The 15,740-nt window shown below is 39.3% G+C and overlaps 3 protein-coding genes and 1 pseudogene across 4 annotated transcripts; 3 read left to right on the forward strand and 1 right to left on the reverse strand.

Annotated features, from left to right (window-relative positions):
- The first annotated feature begins 520 nt into the window (after positions 1–520).
- LOC120015558 (homeobox-leucine zipper protein ATHB-40-like) lies at positions 521–2,013 on the forward strand. The gene is made up of 3 exons (XM_038868039.1): positions 521–721; positions 813–1,123; positions 1,643–2,013. The coding sequence occupies exons 1-3, from the start codon at positions 622–624 to the stop codon at positions 1,871–1,873; spliced, it is 642 nt and encodes a 213-aa protein (XP_038723967.1). The 5' UTR covers positions 521–621; the 3' UTR covers positions 1,874–2,013.
- Positions 2,014–3,475: 1,462 nt separating this feature from the next.
- On the forward strand, positions 3,476–8,151 carry LOC120015132 (G-box-binding factor 1-like). 2 transcript variants are annotated; one of them, XM_038867356.1, is made up of 12 exons: positions 3,476–3,633; positions 4,762–4,895; positions 4,999–5,046; positions 5,128–5,217; positions 5,329–5,418; positions 5,536–5,693; positions 5,832–5,892; positions 6,177–6,225; positions 6,311–6,519; positions 6,900–6,977; positions 7,511–7,636; positions 7,810–8,151. In XM_038867356.1, exons 2-12 carry the CDS (start codon positions 4,836–4,838, stop codon positions 7,909–7,911), a joined length of 1,071 nt encoding a protein of 356 aa, XP_038723284.1. In that variant the 5' UTR covers positions 3,476–3,633; positions 4,762–4,835; the 3' UTR covers positions 7,912–8,151. The 2 variants fall into 2 exon arrangements, with proteins under 2 accessions (XP_038723284.1, XP_038723286.1); XM_038867358.1 differs by lacking the exon at positions 3,476–3,633 and adding an exon at positions 3,691–4,641.
- Positions 8,143–10,106, reverse strand: LOC120015131 (scarecrow-like protein 15). Its single transcript, XM_038867355.1, has one exon. The coding sequence runs from the start codon at positions 9,984–9,986 to the stop codon at positions 8,367–8,369; it is 1,620 nt and encodes a 539-aa protein (XP_038723283.1). The 5' UTR covers positions 9,987–10,106; the 3' UTR covers positions 8,143–8,366.
- A 3,313-nt stretch (positions 10,107–13,419) lies between these two features.
- Positions 13,420–15,509, forward strand: LOC120015104 (annotated as a pseudogene).
- The last annotated feature ends 231 nt before the right edge of the window (positions 15,510–15,740 follow it).

The following is a 15,740-nucleotide window of genomic DNA, read 5'->3' on the forward strand; positions in this document are numbered from 1 at the left end:
AATCAAACAAAAGCTCAAACAGTATTCTTATAGGATAATTCTCTGATTTTTTTTTGTGTGGAAGCCATTCAGCTGTCCACACGGACAATTGAGTGATAAATCCTGCACTACATCAAAGATTCCGTAACCCTCAATTCGATGGTAATGTAAGATGACATCCGCACACGTTAAATTGAGACATTGTTTTTATTCTTTCCTATACTTTCAAATCAATTTGTGTATCAGAATTTTTTTGGAGGCTCTGCTCACCACACGTCAATTTTTGTACAATTTAAGAGAAGATGACGATGAATACGATTGCTATTGGCGTAGGTGTTTTTCAAGAAAGTCTTGTACAGTTCTCACATAAGCCAACGAAGTCATCATGTCCTCTTTAACGGGACAATTAGAGACATTGATTAACACCCATGATTAAGCAGGCAGTGGCATCATTGATATTGTTACAAAAGTTAAGTGTTCTTTTAAAACAGTAGTTGCCTTTCTCCTTGAGTCCTACTCAACCCTTATAAATAAAGTCCATATTTCTCCCAACATTACTCAGACACATCACCCAAATTTCAAGGAAGTAATTGAGAGAAACAACAAGAGAGATAGGGAGAGAGGGAGAGAGAGAGAGAGAGCATGACAAACACCATGAACCATCAAAAGATTGATCATGATCACATGGTACTCATCTCCCAACTATATCCAGGTGTATACACACCAATGATTCCACAACAAGGTCAGTTAGCCAAATAAAGTTACTTGCAGAATTTTATGTATGTATACTTTCATGTTTGGAATATGAAAATAGTGTTGATTGTGTTTTGCAGGGGAACCGAAGCCGAAGCGGAGAAGAAAGAAGAACAAAGGAGGAGAGAATGGGAGTGGTGTAGCAAAGAAGAGGAAGCTTAGTGCGGAACAAGCTGATCTACTTGAACAAAACTTTGGGAACGAACACAAATTGGAGTCAGAGAGAAAGGACAAGCTAGCCTTGGACCTCGGGCTCGAACCTCGTCAGGTCGCGGTTTGGTTCCAGAACCGACGCGCTCGTTGGAAGAACAAGAAGCTTGAGGAGGAGTACAGTAAGTTGAAGTCTTCGCATGAAGGCGACATGGTCGAGAAATGTCGCCTGGAATCTGAGGTTCGCTCTTAATCTATTCATGGCTCTACCGTTTTTGTGATTTTCAACGTTAATTCAAAACTGTGCAAAATAATTAGACGGGGGCAGTTACAAGGTGTCATACGAGCTAGCTCGTGACATGGGTTTCTTAATTAATTACATGTACTTTGGAAATATGTTTGTTACTGCTGCTCAATGCTCATTGATTGTGGCATTATTCTCTTTTATTATAAAGACAATGTGAACGTGCATGAGCTATTGATCATAAGAAAGTCATGGCCACTTGTTCGTTTTTAAGGCCAATGGAGGCTAACTTTTGACAATGAACAGGATGCTGCCACCTCAACAAACAACATAAGTTGTTCACTATCTAGCCGGGGTCCCGTACAACGTTGTTTGATTTTAATGTTCTGTGTTCTGGGCCTTAACTAGGCCCATTTGGTCGAAGGACGACCTTCTCACGTGATAGATAATTTTTATCAATTATTTTTTTTATTTTACAGAATGTGTAACTAAATTTAGTTATTTTAAATGTTGCAGGTATTGAAACTGAAGGAGCAACTCTCTGAAGCAAAGAAGGAGATCCAACGGCTCTCAGAGCGCGCTGAAGGGGTTTCGAGCAGTCATAGTCCGAGTTCGTCACTGACAATGGAAGCCATGGATCCACCATTTCTTGGAGAATTTGGAGTAGTAGAAACATATGATGATGTCTTCTTTGTACCAGAAAGCAACTACGGTCCAGGAACGGAATGGATGAATCTTTTTATGTAACTAATATTAATGCACCTTTTCTTAGGATGTAGATATTAACCAGTCTAATGTAAATTAAATCTAGTGTTCTTCTCTGTGTTTGAGTTTGACTGACAAGTTCAAACCTCATTAATTAGTAAATAACTAGCTCTTGACTCTTACTTATGTGTCTATCCGTCTTCAGCTTATGCACGTAATGCTCGATAGAAAGCTATCCAACCATACATGTCGGCATGTAGGTTGATAGATATATAGAGATGTAATCATATTTGTGGGAGAATTTTTTCCGGGCACTCAAGGTATTGTGCTTTTTGGGCCTAGGCCCACACTTATTTTATTTGAGAAATCATCCCGCCTCCCCCCATAAGAACCCACGTTCTCTTGATGATGGAAAAGTGAATACCCAAGTTACATACGTAAAACTCATCATACATACGTATTTTATTTCAAGAAATGATCTCGCTTCCCACAATAACTCATGATTTTTTGGTGATGGAAAAGTGAATATCTAAGGCTTCGTTTGGATGGGAGGATAAAACTCCGTATAGTATAAAATTATCCTTTAATGAAATTATCGGGTGTTTGGATGATTTTTAAAATACTCCTGATAGTATAACTTTATACAAAAGTGATTCTTATACGATGCCGGCAGTATAATATTAAAACACCTCCAACTCGTTTTTATTTTATACGGAACACTTAGTATAAGAAATAACATGTCAAATGTCAAAAAAACCCTCACTCTCACTTTAATTGGGGGTAATCCAGACATATTATCACAAATCTTATACTATTCAAGCCTAATATTAGATTTTTTCCAAACACTAGATTGGATTAAATTATACATCAACTTATACGAGGATTAAATTATACATTGGATAACAATATTATACTATCCTATACGGAGTACCAAACGGAGCCTCAATTACATAGGTGAAACTCATCATACATACGTCGCAATGTAGACGTACGTGAAACTCATCATGCTAGATTTGGCCAGATGACCAACAGAAACCTTCCCTTGTATGCTGGTTCACTCACCACTCAACAGCCGAGAGCATATCAGGCCTGATTACAAAACTGAATCAATGGGCTGCGGCCCAAAGGGAATGATGGGTTAAGATCCATGGGCCTTTTACTTAGTTGAAAGTGAGACCCAATTAATAATTGACCCGCACTTTTTGAGATTGGACCAGATACTTTTGTCATGATGATTTCAAATTTTCAAAAGTCAAAACTGAAAGAGAGAGACAAATAAAAAGAAGAAAAAAACACAGAATATAGAGGAAACTCGAGAAAGTAAGAGAGAAACGTGGGGACCACTCGTCTTAATCGGCCTACGTGGTACATTCACATTGGGAAGTGTAGTCCAGGTGTAACAGAACGACAAAACCGGAGAACCGCAAGATTATGATCCACGTTCAGGAATTCCACCGTTGGATTGATTTATTATTTGTTAATAAATAACAAATCGTTTATTTAAGATTATCCGAAATTCACACAGTTGTCATTGATGAGTCACGTAGTTTTCGCAAATTGTCAGATACCTAAGCCAGTAAAGCACTGACAGCTGGAATCCACTATCTCGCACGTGTCATGTCGTCTCCCTCTCTCCCCCTCTCTCTCCTTCTCTCTCGGTCTAGGTATATTTTTGGCGAATTCTCAACCGTGGATTTTTGTCTGAAAAAGATTTATAAGGAGAACGTGTCCGGTTGGGTTCCAGTTTTGGTTTCTTCCACTTGGACTTCCACCTCACTCTCTTTTACTCGTCATGAAAGCAGGTTCTGTCTTTTTCTTCTTCTCCTTGTGTTTTTTGTATATCTAATTTTGGCTCCTTTATTGTTCTTTATTTTGGGATCTATTGTTCATACTGAGTTTTTGATTGGGGAGATGGATAATTTGTTGTTGATTAATATTGGAGTTGTCTTTGTTTGGCTTGAATTGGTTGATTCAACTGGGTTTTGAGCTTGATTTAAGGGGAGGGGATAGAAATAATTTATGCTAACAGTTTGTATAATTTGAAGCTATGCGGATTGAATGGAAGATTGTTGGGTGTTTTAGCTTGAAAGTTGACCTATGAGTGATTCTTCTCTTTTGTCGTACTTTTGCTCTCTTTTCCCCTTTGCTTGAAAGTTGCGATTGCTCGTAGGTGATTATCCTGTAATTCAGTAATTGGTTGTCTCACAGAACTGCGAATGTCACTGATAAACCTATACTTACTAGTCCCGAACATATATTAGGAGGAGATACTGTGTCACATATTAGGAAACCTAGAGTAGTCATAACTATGTCTTCTGTTTTCCTGTTTTGGGATATGCCCGAAAGCATATGATACCTGGTGTTAGTTGAGTATGTTTTACTGGGTTACCGGGGCATGCTCATACAGTCATACATGAAACAAAACTGAAAACCTTGTATAATTGTTTGGCAAGCTTAGGTTATTGAGTATAGAACTGATAGTGTCTCGAGGAAATCATGATGTGAATCTGAGGCAGGTCACTATATCAAGCATTAACTTGAAGGAGACAAATTGTTTGTGGCTATTACGGGCTCGGGCGCTTCAGGTTTCTGGAGGGCTGTCATAGGCGGCTTACGACTTTTTGGGTTTTGTTACTGATTCTTTGGAGTTTAGAGGTCGATTGGTTTTGCAGCCTTATAGGCACCACTTTTGAAATTTTTTAACAGATCAATGTGAGGTATTTAAATATAGTACACAAATGGGTCTGATATCTGACAAGGTTTGTAAGAGATGATTGTGTTTAAAGTGAAATTTGTGAAGATTTTATCAGGTGAATGTGAAGATTGGGTATTTTTCGTATATGAAATATAATTACTTTGGCTTACTCTGTAACAGCGATAAATTTGATTAAAGTAAAAATTTGTAATTCTGATAAGCGTTTTCTTTTCAGTTGCTTTATAGATATCAATTAGGACACACTCGGTCTGAATTTTGGAATTAGGGTGTTTTACTGCGTTGGCCTGAATGGGAACCGGGGAAGAGGGCGCTCCTGCTAAAGCTTCTAAACCAGCATCTTCAACTCAGGTTCTCTGTCTCTCTCTCTCTCTCTCAACATAGATGCACACCCCATACTGCTTGTACACAACATCAAACCCAACTTCCTGATCCTTTTGGTTTATATTGACAGGAAATACCAACAACACCCGCATATCCTGATTGGTCAAACTCTATGCAGGTTATTGCTCACAACATACCTTGATGAAAATGACACCTCAATTGATTGTCTTAAATGCTTACATATTGGCTTCTTGTGTAGGCTTATTATGGCGCTGGAGCTACTCCACCACCATTTTTTGCCTCAACTGTTGCTTCTCCAACTCCCCACCCCTATATATGGGGAGGCCAGGTGCGTATCTTCCTGTCATTTGAACATTTATACAGGTTTTTGTACTCAGAGATAGTATGTCTCTTTCACTCCCATTAAGGAGTGTGTTGTGACTTCCCTTTCTATCTTCAGCATTCTCTACTCACACCATACGGGACACCAGTTCCATACCCAGCTTTATATCCTCCAGGGGGTGTCTATGCGCACCCAAATATGGCCATGGTAATTTTCACTCTGCTGTGTTGATTCCATTTGGTATGATTATATCTCTTTCTTACCACATTTTTAACATAAAAATGTTCTTGGGCATCTGGTTTGATCTCTTCAATTCTTCTTTAGACTACAAATCCAGTGCAAACAAATACAGAACCGGAAGCAAAGGGTGCCGATGGAAAAGACCGAAACTCAGCCAAAACATCTAAGGGTACTGGAGGAGGCAGGGCTGGCGAGAGTGGAAAGGTTACTTCAGGTTCAGGAAATGATGGTGCCTCTCAAAGGTATTCATGAATCATGTTTAAAAGTTTGATGTTGCAATCTTGAATAATAGGCTTCCATATAATTTGTAATGGATGTTGATTTGCAATATTTCTATCATTCATGATGCGTAGTTGACTGATAATATAATTACTTTTCAGCAATGCTGAAAGTGGTAGTGAAGACTCATCGGATACTAACGACGAAAATAATAACCATCAGGTATTATTTCTGCGAGTCTATTATCCCCATTAACTAATTAGTTTTGCTTTATCACTCATTTTTTGGGTGGGCTAATGATTCTGTTGAAGTATTGCAACCCATATTAGATACTATCGTGGGACAGATTATACATGTCAACCTAGATGAGATATTCTGAACAGTTTTGGCGTATCAAATTCACTTGCCCAAAAAAAATCATCAAATTTCAAATCTCTGTGTCTTGTTAAAATGCTTGGTATCATAATAGGCATGAATTCTAACTATCATCTGCCCTAATAATTTAGGAATATGGTGCAAATAAGAAGGGAAGCTTTGACCAGATGCTTGCTGATGGTATGTCTCTAATGTCCAACTTAAATTGTTAATGACTTTGTTTTGTTCTCAATAGTTGGTCTGTTTACATTGATTTTTTCTGCAGCCAATGCGCAGAATAGCACTAGAAATATTCAGGCTTCAGTGCGTGGGAAGCCTGTAGGCTCTATGCCTGCAACTAATCTAAATATTGGTATGGACTACTGGAACCCGTCTTCTGCTGCTACCGGAGCTGCAAAAGTGAGGCCTAATCCATCTGGTGCCTCAACCGCAGTTGCTCCTATTTCAAGTGTAATGCCAGACAATTGGGTCCATGTATGAGCATCTCAGTTTTTTTGTTTTGTTATTCTTCTCTCTATTCTAAATAGCGTTTTATGTTTGAGATGATGACCGAAGGTGTTATTTGATGAAGCTATGTTGATTACAATCTCCCTCCTCCTGCTGTTTAAAAAAAAACACTTACCCTCCTCCTTATTTTGCAAGTTAAAGTAGTAATTTATTGGTGTGGCTTCATAATATGATATGCTATTCTAGGAGGTCATCTGCTTTTGATGCACTTGTGACTCTTCCCCCTTTTTAGTTGACAAGTCTCTGCTTTAGTGAGCTGATTTGTTGGGATATCTTTTTTATGGCAGTTAGACTATATTTTTACTTCGTATTTCTGCCTCTCACTCGTTGTAGCTCTGTTCTAACAGGATGAACGGGAAATGAAAAAACAGAAGAGAAAACAATCTAATAGGGAGTCTGCCAGAAGATCAAGATTACGCAAGCAGGTATAATTCTTGACTCCTATTTCTATCTAAATTTTGTTTGTGATGTCCTATTGCATGGTATAATTCTGCCTGCTTTTGATCTAGTGGAGCACTCTAGGTGTATTTACAAGTATATATGCACCCACAAATGAATGCTTTTAAGGTGGAGGTCTGACTTCTGAAGAGCCTAATTGATGGTCCCTGCAGTCACTGGGGCAGCATCACTGGTTAGGTCCATAAACTTAAAGAGTATATAGGTCAAGGGTTGAGAGTCCCATTCCCGCTCGCTCAATTAGGGCCTCACCCACCCCCTTTTTCTCCTCCTTCCCCCCAACATGCACATACCCAAAAAAAAAAAAACCCCTACCACAAAATAAAAAGATGCACGCATTCACTAAGGAAGAGAGGATTCTGACTAGAGTAAACTGGATATGGTCGAAAACTGTGCGCTTCTCCCTCTCTCTCTCAATGTTTAGGAGGCAGAACAGGTTTAGTAGTCATACTTGGTTGATTTTGTGATAGACGCTTATTTATTTGTTTATCATTTTAATCAGGCGGAATGTGAAGAGCTACAAGCCAAGGTGGAGACATTGAACAATGACAATCACAACCTTAAAGATGAACTAAAGAGGCTTTCTGAGGAATGTGGGAAGCTTACTTCTGAAAACAATAGCATTAAGGTTCAGTATTGCTCCGCTCTTGCAATACGTTTTTCCGACTGGTTTTTTGCATGCTTACCCTGATATAGAAGTTGAAAAGCAACTTTAGCTACCTTGTTATGCTTCCCTGAAGTTTTTTGGTATCTGAGACTTAAAACCCTTCTCTTGACAAGCATGAATTTGTTGTTTCACAGGAAGAATTGGTGCGGCTGTGCGGACCAGAAGCACTAGAAAACCTTGAACAGAGCAATAATACATCGCTCGCCCAGTGCCGTGGTGGCGAGGGAAACAGTTAATAGGGAAACCTTTTAGAGATCACACAGCCAGCCAAAACTATGTGTTTTTCATTTCTAGACATTGACTGGCTTCGGTTGAGCATAGAATATTAATCTTCCTTACTGATCTATACCCTTAACCCTTATTTTGTAACTGTTAACATTTAGTTTCAAAAGTTTAACTCCGTTCAGGCCTCGAATCGATCGGAAGAACACCATTGTATGAAATTTCTATTGAGTACAGAAAAGTGATTGTCCAAAGATGTGAATTCAATGATTCACAGGCCTTAGCACATTTTTTTTATAACCTTTGCCAAAACAAAAACAAGCCACTTGGGATAACATTTTACACCATAAGTAACAGAGAGTTGAGCTTTGTGCAGAGACTTGCAGTCTTTTCTCACCTCTCCAGATACATTGTTTATGTGATTTAAACCCTAAATTGCATTAAAGTAACAACATAGCTTGACTCACTATCATTTACACCGCCAAGCCGACGTGGCAACCAGGGCATGTTCGTGCCAACAAAGCACCAAATCAGCTTGTCTTTTTGCCACGTGGAAGCCTCCTACTTGTACCTTCCTCAGCAAACACTCCGCTTGAAATTCCGCGAACTGACTCAATTGCACCGGCTTCATTCCCGCTCCACAACACAACTCCCTCCACGACGACGCCACTCGCCTGCCAGCCGCTTCCACCGCCGCAAAAATTTTAGGTCGCAGTAAAAACATCTCTATCCTCCTCGCCCAATCACCCCCCGCAATAGCCGCGTCCAGGGATTCAAACATCACCGAGTAAAACCCGAGACTGTTGATAAAATTCCTCCAAAACGACGCCGCTCCTGATTCATTCCATACTTCATTGTCCACGAAAACCACGACGCTTGGTGACACGCGGCGGAGATCACTGAAAAAGCTAGCGAAATTTGTCGTCGTGCCGAGACGGCGGAAGATTGCCGGAGACAACAGAACCGCGATTCTCTCTCCGTCCATAAACTTGACTGCCTTGAAAGCTAACATTTCAAAAGTGCGGATAAGAACGAACTCAATTTGGAATCTGATTTTGAGTTCTTGAGCGAACTGAGTGAGATTTTCTCTGATCAATCTGGTTTCGATCGCGTACTCTTCGGCCACAACAGCAGTGATTCTAAGAACAGGAGCATTGATTTTGCAAGAGATTGCTTTCTCCGCAAGTTCTCTCATGAACGAAGCATACTGGCCGCCGAGTCCGATATCGAAATCAATGATGTGGATGAACGGTGGAGATCCTTCCATGGATTCGAGAAGTGCTTGATTGGCAGTAAAGTGAGTGAACATTGGAATCGGAGACAAAGACGAGAAGGCTTTGTAGGCTCTGATAGTTTGAACAATCTCGGGCCAGGAAGAGAGTCGGTTCGGGCGAATCGACCCGTTGAGAAGAGACTGAAGAGCTTCTTTGAAGAAAAACGCTGCTCTTTGAATTGGTTTCCCAACTGGTGCTCGTAACCGTTGATTGAGGCGGTCCAGTATCACCTGAGCCAGTTGTAACTCTTTCGAGTCGAAACAGTCAGCTGCTCTGTTAAGTTCTTGAATAAAATCAAGACCAATACTGCTCCAATTACTCGTAAGATTAAACGAGTTGGAGTTCAAATTATGAGACGGAATTGCATTTGAAAACACATCAGGGTTCAAAAATTGAGTAGGATCTAACTGTGCCAGCTGATTAAACCCAACCAACTCAGACAACTTATGTGTAATATTCTGATCATGAGAATCGCTGCCGGCAGTGGTGAATTGAGAATTAACAGTAGTGCTCGTCAAAGCAGGAACTACGGATTCGTCATGAAACTCAAAATCTTGCATAATAGAGTCCCAATCCAAATTCTGTAGCGCGTGATCCTCCCAATCCAAAGGAGGCGGATCATTAGGCTGTGACAGCTTGTCTGAAACCACCGGCTTCTCCGTTCCTGGACTAGGACTCTGATGCAGGTCAAGAACCGAGGTGGGTTCGTAGACAAAGTCTTGTGTGATAGTGTTGGTGGTGGTGTTGTGGGAAATATTTGACTTGGGACTAGAAGGCTGATGATTGTTTTGTGAGGAAGAAACAGGGACTCTCATAGCTAGCACAGATTGTGCTAATATTGTAGCTTTGAGAGATTAGGAAGAAGGGAAGAGAGGGAGGGGGCTTTTGGTGGTTATGATTACTGGCTTTTTATCTTTGCGTGTGTGCATGGGAGTGATCGGGTGGGTGGGGAATAATAAATATGTGCGATATATGTGAATGTATTGCCATGACATGAACGACACGAGTCAGACTCAGACCATTCTTTTTTATCTCTTTCAATCTTCTTAGTCAAGCTTCGTCGCTTTCTAATTGCTTTCCATGATTCGCAGCTTCATTGCTAGTAAATTCTTCTTTTTTCTTTCTATCCTACAGAAACGACAAAAGAAGTAGAATTGTGAGGGTTAAAGTTCCATTTATCTTGGTTGGTCCGCCACTCCCGTCTAGATATGTAGTCACATCAGTTTAGGGAAAGTGCCGGTATTCTAAAGCAGTTTTGAGACTAAAAGAGCTAAAACAGTAGAAAGTTTGAAACTTCAAAGTAGATAGCCCACCAAACATTTTTAACGGTTAGTAGAGTTTAGCTGAAGTGGTTGATAACTTGGCGAATATCGATGAGTTGAAAGTGTATGGACTCAGAAAATGCTAGATTCGATTCTCATTGAGAGTAATATTCTCATTATCACGAGTTGGGCTTAAACTTTCTGTGTGTACGAACCTGAAGACTCAAGTTTAAGTTCATATAAGTTGTTTAAAAAACAAATTTGTCTAGTGTACTTCCGATTTAGCCATATATACAAAAAAAAATCATAATAGAAGAATGATTTTTCTGGTACAATCGCATCAAATCTCTGCATGCATTGCATGCACAGAGAGAATATGTATCTGTCTACCTATATAACTCTTTTGTGTATATTTTAAATAAATTCCAAACATAAACTTCCTTCACACTTAAAAAGCCAATTAGAGGTAGTGAAGGCTGAAGACCCTCAAATGGATCCCACACATGGACCTTGATGGGCATGAAATGATTCACTGTAGGACCCACGCACTGGGACTCTTTTTGTCGGGCATGCATGCATGCATACATGTAAACGAAAGTTGTGTTGTTGCTGTCAAATAGTCAGCGCGTAAAAACCACGCCCACGTAGGATTACCTTTGCCTTTGGACGCCAAAGGCGAATTAGAAGAGAATATGTTCTCATCGTGATTGTGCCATTTATGATTGGTTTTCTTTCCTAGTCAAGTCAATCACTAAAGTTGTTTCATTAGTCATTAAAAATTATCTTGGAGCATAAAAACTAAGAAAGTTTTGTATTATTAACCAATGATGAATATAATTTTTACAAAAATGTTTGGTACCCAATTTCTTACCCACATCCATCTAGAAGTATTGACTATTTAGGAGGCTTTACGCTTGTGTTCATAATCAATGAATATCCTACGTGTAGTATTGGATATTTAGGAGGCTCCACGTCTGTGTTCATAATCAAATGAATATTTTATGTGTTACGTAGATTGAGGATTAAAATGGACAATTTTTTAGGTGCTTGTAGCATTGTTCATGTTTTCAAATCTTAAACAACTTCTACTCAAGCTTAGATTTGTTATATAAGGATATTTTGAATCTATTTTATGAACAAATGTAGTACAATAATTATATTTCTTCAATGTGCAAATAATTATGTTGTAATTATTCTGCTTTTTTATTTATAGTTCTTTATTATATATTTAGCGTCTTTAGTTTTATAAAATTATAACGTTGTACACACTTTAATAAGGGATCCAACGTTACAAATCTTAATGATTTGGCAATCTTTGCATTAACTTAAAGAACAATGATAATAACTTTTTCTTCCATACCTTTTCTCTTAAAATATGAAAAAAAAAAGAGACGAATAAACTAAATGTTTTCACACGGTTGTTTAATTTACTAACATATATATAATCCCCGCAGTGTGATGGATCATTTTGGTATCTTATAAGTACATGATTACTGATTTAAATAATATAATGCACCTCATCATTTTTATTAAAGAATTTATAATAAAACTAGCATAAAAGGTTATTTGGAAATGTATTAGATTTCTCAATTAAAATCAGGGTCGTATATGGTATTAATTAATTTGTAAAACCCAGCATTTATTATTAATTTTTCTGAATTTAATAATTTATGCTTTTGAAGTTTTAATGTTTTTTTGACTAATTACAAGATTAGTCATTTCAGCACATTAAGAATCCAAACCCATCTTACCTAAAAGTGAAAATAAAATGAATCCATGGTGTGTCTCGCCGAATATAATGTCCATACATAATCAAATACTTGACGTCACTTATGCAGAATATTACCTAAATTATTATAGAAATGAGCATATGCGATTCCACTAAATGTCGAGTCTGTTTGGCATGCTTGTTTCTCATGTATTTTCTAACAATTACAAAAAACACGTTTGATGGTTTTCATTTTAAAAAACGCAGGAAACATAAAAGTAACAAAAATCACTCGAAAACACAAACGAAAAAATAAACGTTTTCTGTTTTTTCGTTTTTTGAAAAATGAAAACCAAAAAACAAACTAAACGATATATTCGAATATTTGCAAAACTCAAGTCAAAATTTCCAAGTTTAGGAGTATTTTCATGTGCATGTATTATAGTCAAATGCTTAGGTATTAAGGTTCTAATTGTGTACACGGGACACACGCGGTGGAAGATATATAGAAGCTTGTAGCACACAAAAGATGGAGTTGAGATTCCATATTTATGCAATAATTCATGCAAAGATATATGGCTTCCAGCCTTCCACTTCACTCGCCCAAAGGGAAAAAAGAAAAAGAAGAAGAAGAAGAAAAGGCAAAATAGTGGCGGATCTTCTTTCTTGTATACTAGTCCAATTACAAAGCAACCTCACAAAGGCTTTTCGCAAATTAACTTTCGAACAAGATCTGACAGTCAAATCCTACATACTTAACATTTATTTTTTTTAGAGTTTTTCACCCAGGTTCTAAAACAACTCGTCGCATTTAGGGAACACTCCAACAAATTTTTTGTTTTGACTCATGTTCATAGATTTGATAAAATTGTACGTTGACTCTCAATCTACTACAGCAACTCTCTGTCTTTTTGTTAATTTCCATAGAATAGGAACGGTAGAATTAGGCCATATATAGTGGTGTCTTTTATAGTTCTAGGATATAGATCGCGCACTCTCAAGCCGTTTGTCCGAACTCCGAAGTAAGGGGAAAAGAAGGAGAGAGAAGTATCACGGACCGGCCCATCAGAGAAAAGACTGTTTGGGCCAGAAAGTCCAACCCGTCTTCCCAACAAGCCCACCATAGCAACCAGGCCGAGATGAGAGAACAAACTGTTTGGGCCAGAGAGTCCAATCCATATTCCCAACAAGCCCACCATACAACCAGGCCGAGATTTAAGTCGACAATCACAAACCCAATGAATCGATCGCTCTTCCATTCACGAATGAATAATTCAAATGGATCTTAAACCGTTTTGTATTTTAGCGCGAAGAGTATCTTCGATCCTGCCACGTATTACATTAGCATACACGTGTCAACATACAGAGACACTTGGCCCCATCACCTTCTTCTTTATAGAGCTTCTCTTCCATGAACGAAAAACTTGCCTGAGCATTCAGAAATCACGATGTCGAACTAATCTACGATTTTGCCACTCTCAGTACTTCTCACTCTCTCTCTCTCTCTTCTCTTTACTCTCTTTCCATGAGTTCCCTGTCGAGGCTTTGAAGGAGGATGTTCCAGGAGAGCAGCCCCAGGTGACGAGAGATCAAAGGACTTTTGTCACTGAAGATGGAGAAATCTCAGCCGTTGATATCTCTGTCGAGAACAGAGGACCATACCATCTACAGTTCATCACATTGGCCCCAAACTCCTTGCTTCTTCCTGTACTTCTTCATGCAGACATGGTCTTCTATGTTCAGAAAGGTCCTAATCCTAATCATTTTTCTACTTGACATTATGTTAGAATTAGTTTATACTACCGGTGACGTTTTTGGGTCCAGGAACTGGAAGGTTGAGTTGGGCAGATAACAATGAAATAAAGGCAGTGAACTTGAGAAGAGGAGATGTATATAGGCTGCCACCAGGGTCTGTTTTCTATGTTGAGAGCAGCTTGGGGACAGAGCGTGCGAAGCTTAGAATCCATGCCATCTTTTCCAATACAGAGGAGGGCACATATATATGAGCTTCTTCGAACCCTGTACGAGTTTCATAGGACAGTTAGTTTATATATACAATTTTGTCTCTGAATCAATATTGCAATTCTTGTAGGATGCTTCTGTTGGGGCATTCTCCAGCATCAGCGACCTGGTTCTTGGATTTGACACCAAAGTACTTCAAGCAGCCTTCAGGGTATCAGTCATATACACTTCTTGTTGTCGATAGAGTAACTCTGTTTTGAAAGATGTTTCTAATACATACGAAAGCTTGGTTTTCGAAGGTTCCTGGAGATGTTTTAGCGGAAATAACAAGCGCGAAAAGGCCACCGGCTATAGTACACGCAATGCCAAGGAAGAAAAAGACATTCCGGGAGTCGGAAGCTCAGTTTTTGTTAAGACCCTTCTTAGGTGGTCAAGGTGGTATGCCCTATATGGTTAACGGCAAAAAGAAGAAAAGCAAGACATTCAACATTTTTGATTCTGAAAAGGATGTTGATAACTGTAATGGGTGGAGCCTTACTGTGAACAGACCAGACTTGCATACACTGGAAGGCTCTAACATTGGCATTTTCATGGTGAACTTGACAAAGGTCAGTCTGAGCTAGCAACAGTGCAACACAAATCAATACTACTAGCATTATAGTTGTTCGTGTGCGTATTGATGTGTTTTGTTTTCACCTTTGTTATTCACAAGGGGTCGATGATGGGGCCACACTGGAATCCAACGGCTACAGAGGTGGCAATAGTGCTACAAGGTCAAGGGATGGTTAGAGTGGTTTGTTCAAGCACTGCAATGGAATCAGAGTGCAAAAATATGAGGTTTAGGGTCAAGCAAGGAGATGTCTTTGCAATACCGAGGTTCCATCCGATGGCTCAGATATCTTTTATCAATGATTCAATTGTTTTCATGGGGTTCAGCACCTCAAAATGGAGAAACTATCCTCAATTACTAGCAGGGAAGAGTTCAGTCCCACAAACTTTGGACGAAGAGGTCTTGGCTGTCTCTTTCAATGTCGGTAACACTACAATCCATCAGCTTTTGGCCTCGCAAAATAAATCAATCATACTGGAGTGTACATCGTGTGCAGAGGAAGAGCAGAGGATAATGGAGGAAGAAGAAGAAGCCAGGCAGAGGGAGGAAGAAAGAAAAAGAAAAGAAGAGGAAGAGAGAGAGGAGGAGGAGGAGAGGAAGAGAGAGGAAAGAAAGAGAGAAGAAGAGGAGGGATGGAAGAGGGAGGAAGAGAAAAAAAAGGAAGAGGGAAGAAAGAAAGAGAAGACAAGAGGAGAAACAAAGACGAGGAGAAGCTGCAAGGAGGGAGCAGGAAGAAGCAAGAAGGCAGCAAAAAGAAAGGCAAAGAAGACAGAGAGAAGCCGAAGAAGCTAAGTGAGAGAGGGAGTGTAAAAAGCGGGGAGATTGCCCAGAAAGACAACCTGAGCCAGAGGTTCCAAAACAGCCACAAGCAGCCCCGTAACCTGGAAAGAGCAAGAGAATGGAGAGGGCGAGGGCGATGGTGATGACAATGGAAAGAAAGAAGGGTTTTAATAAAATGGCGTGGGTTTTCTTTGTGTGGTATGTTTCATGCTTTATCAGTGTTTTGGCTGTTGATCTTAATAAGAAA

Source organism: Tripterygium wilfordii, chromosome 14, assembly GCF_013401445.1.
Source record: "Tripterygium wilfordii isolate XIE 37 chromosome 14, ASM1340144v1, whole genome shotgun sequence".
NCBI classification, from domain to species: domain Eukaryota; kingdom Viridiplantae; phylum Streptophyta; class Magnoliopsida; order Celastrales; family Celastraceae; genus Tripterygium; species Tripterygium wilfordii.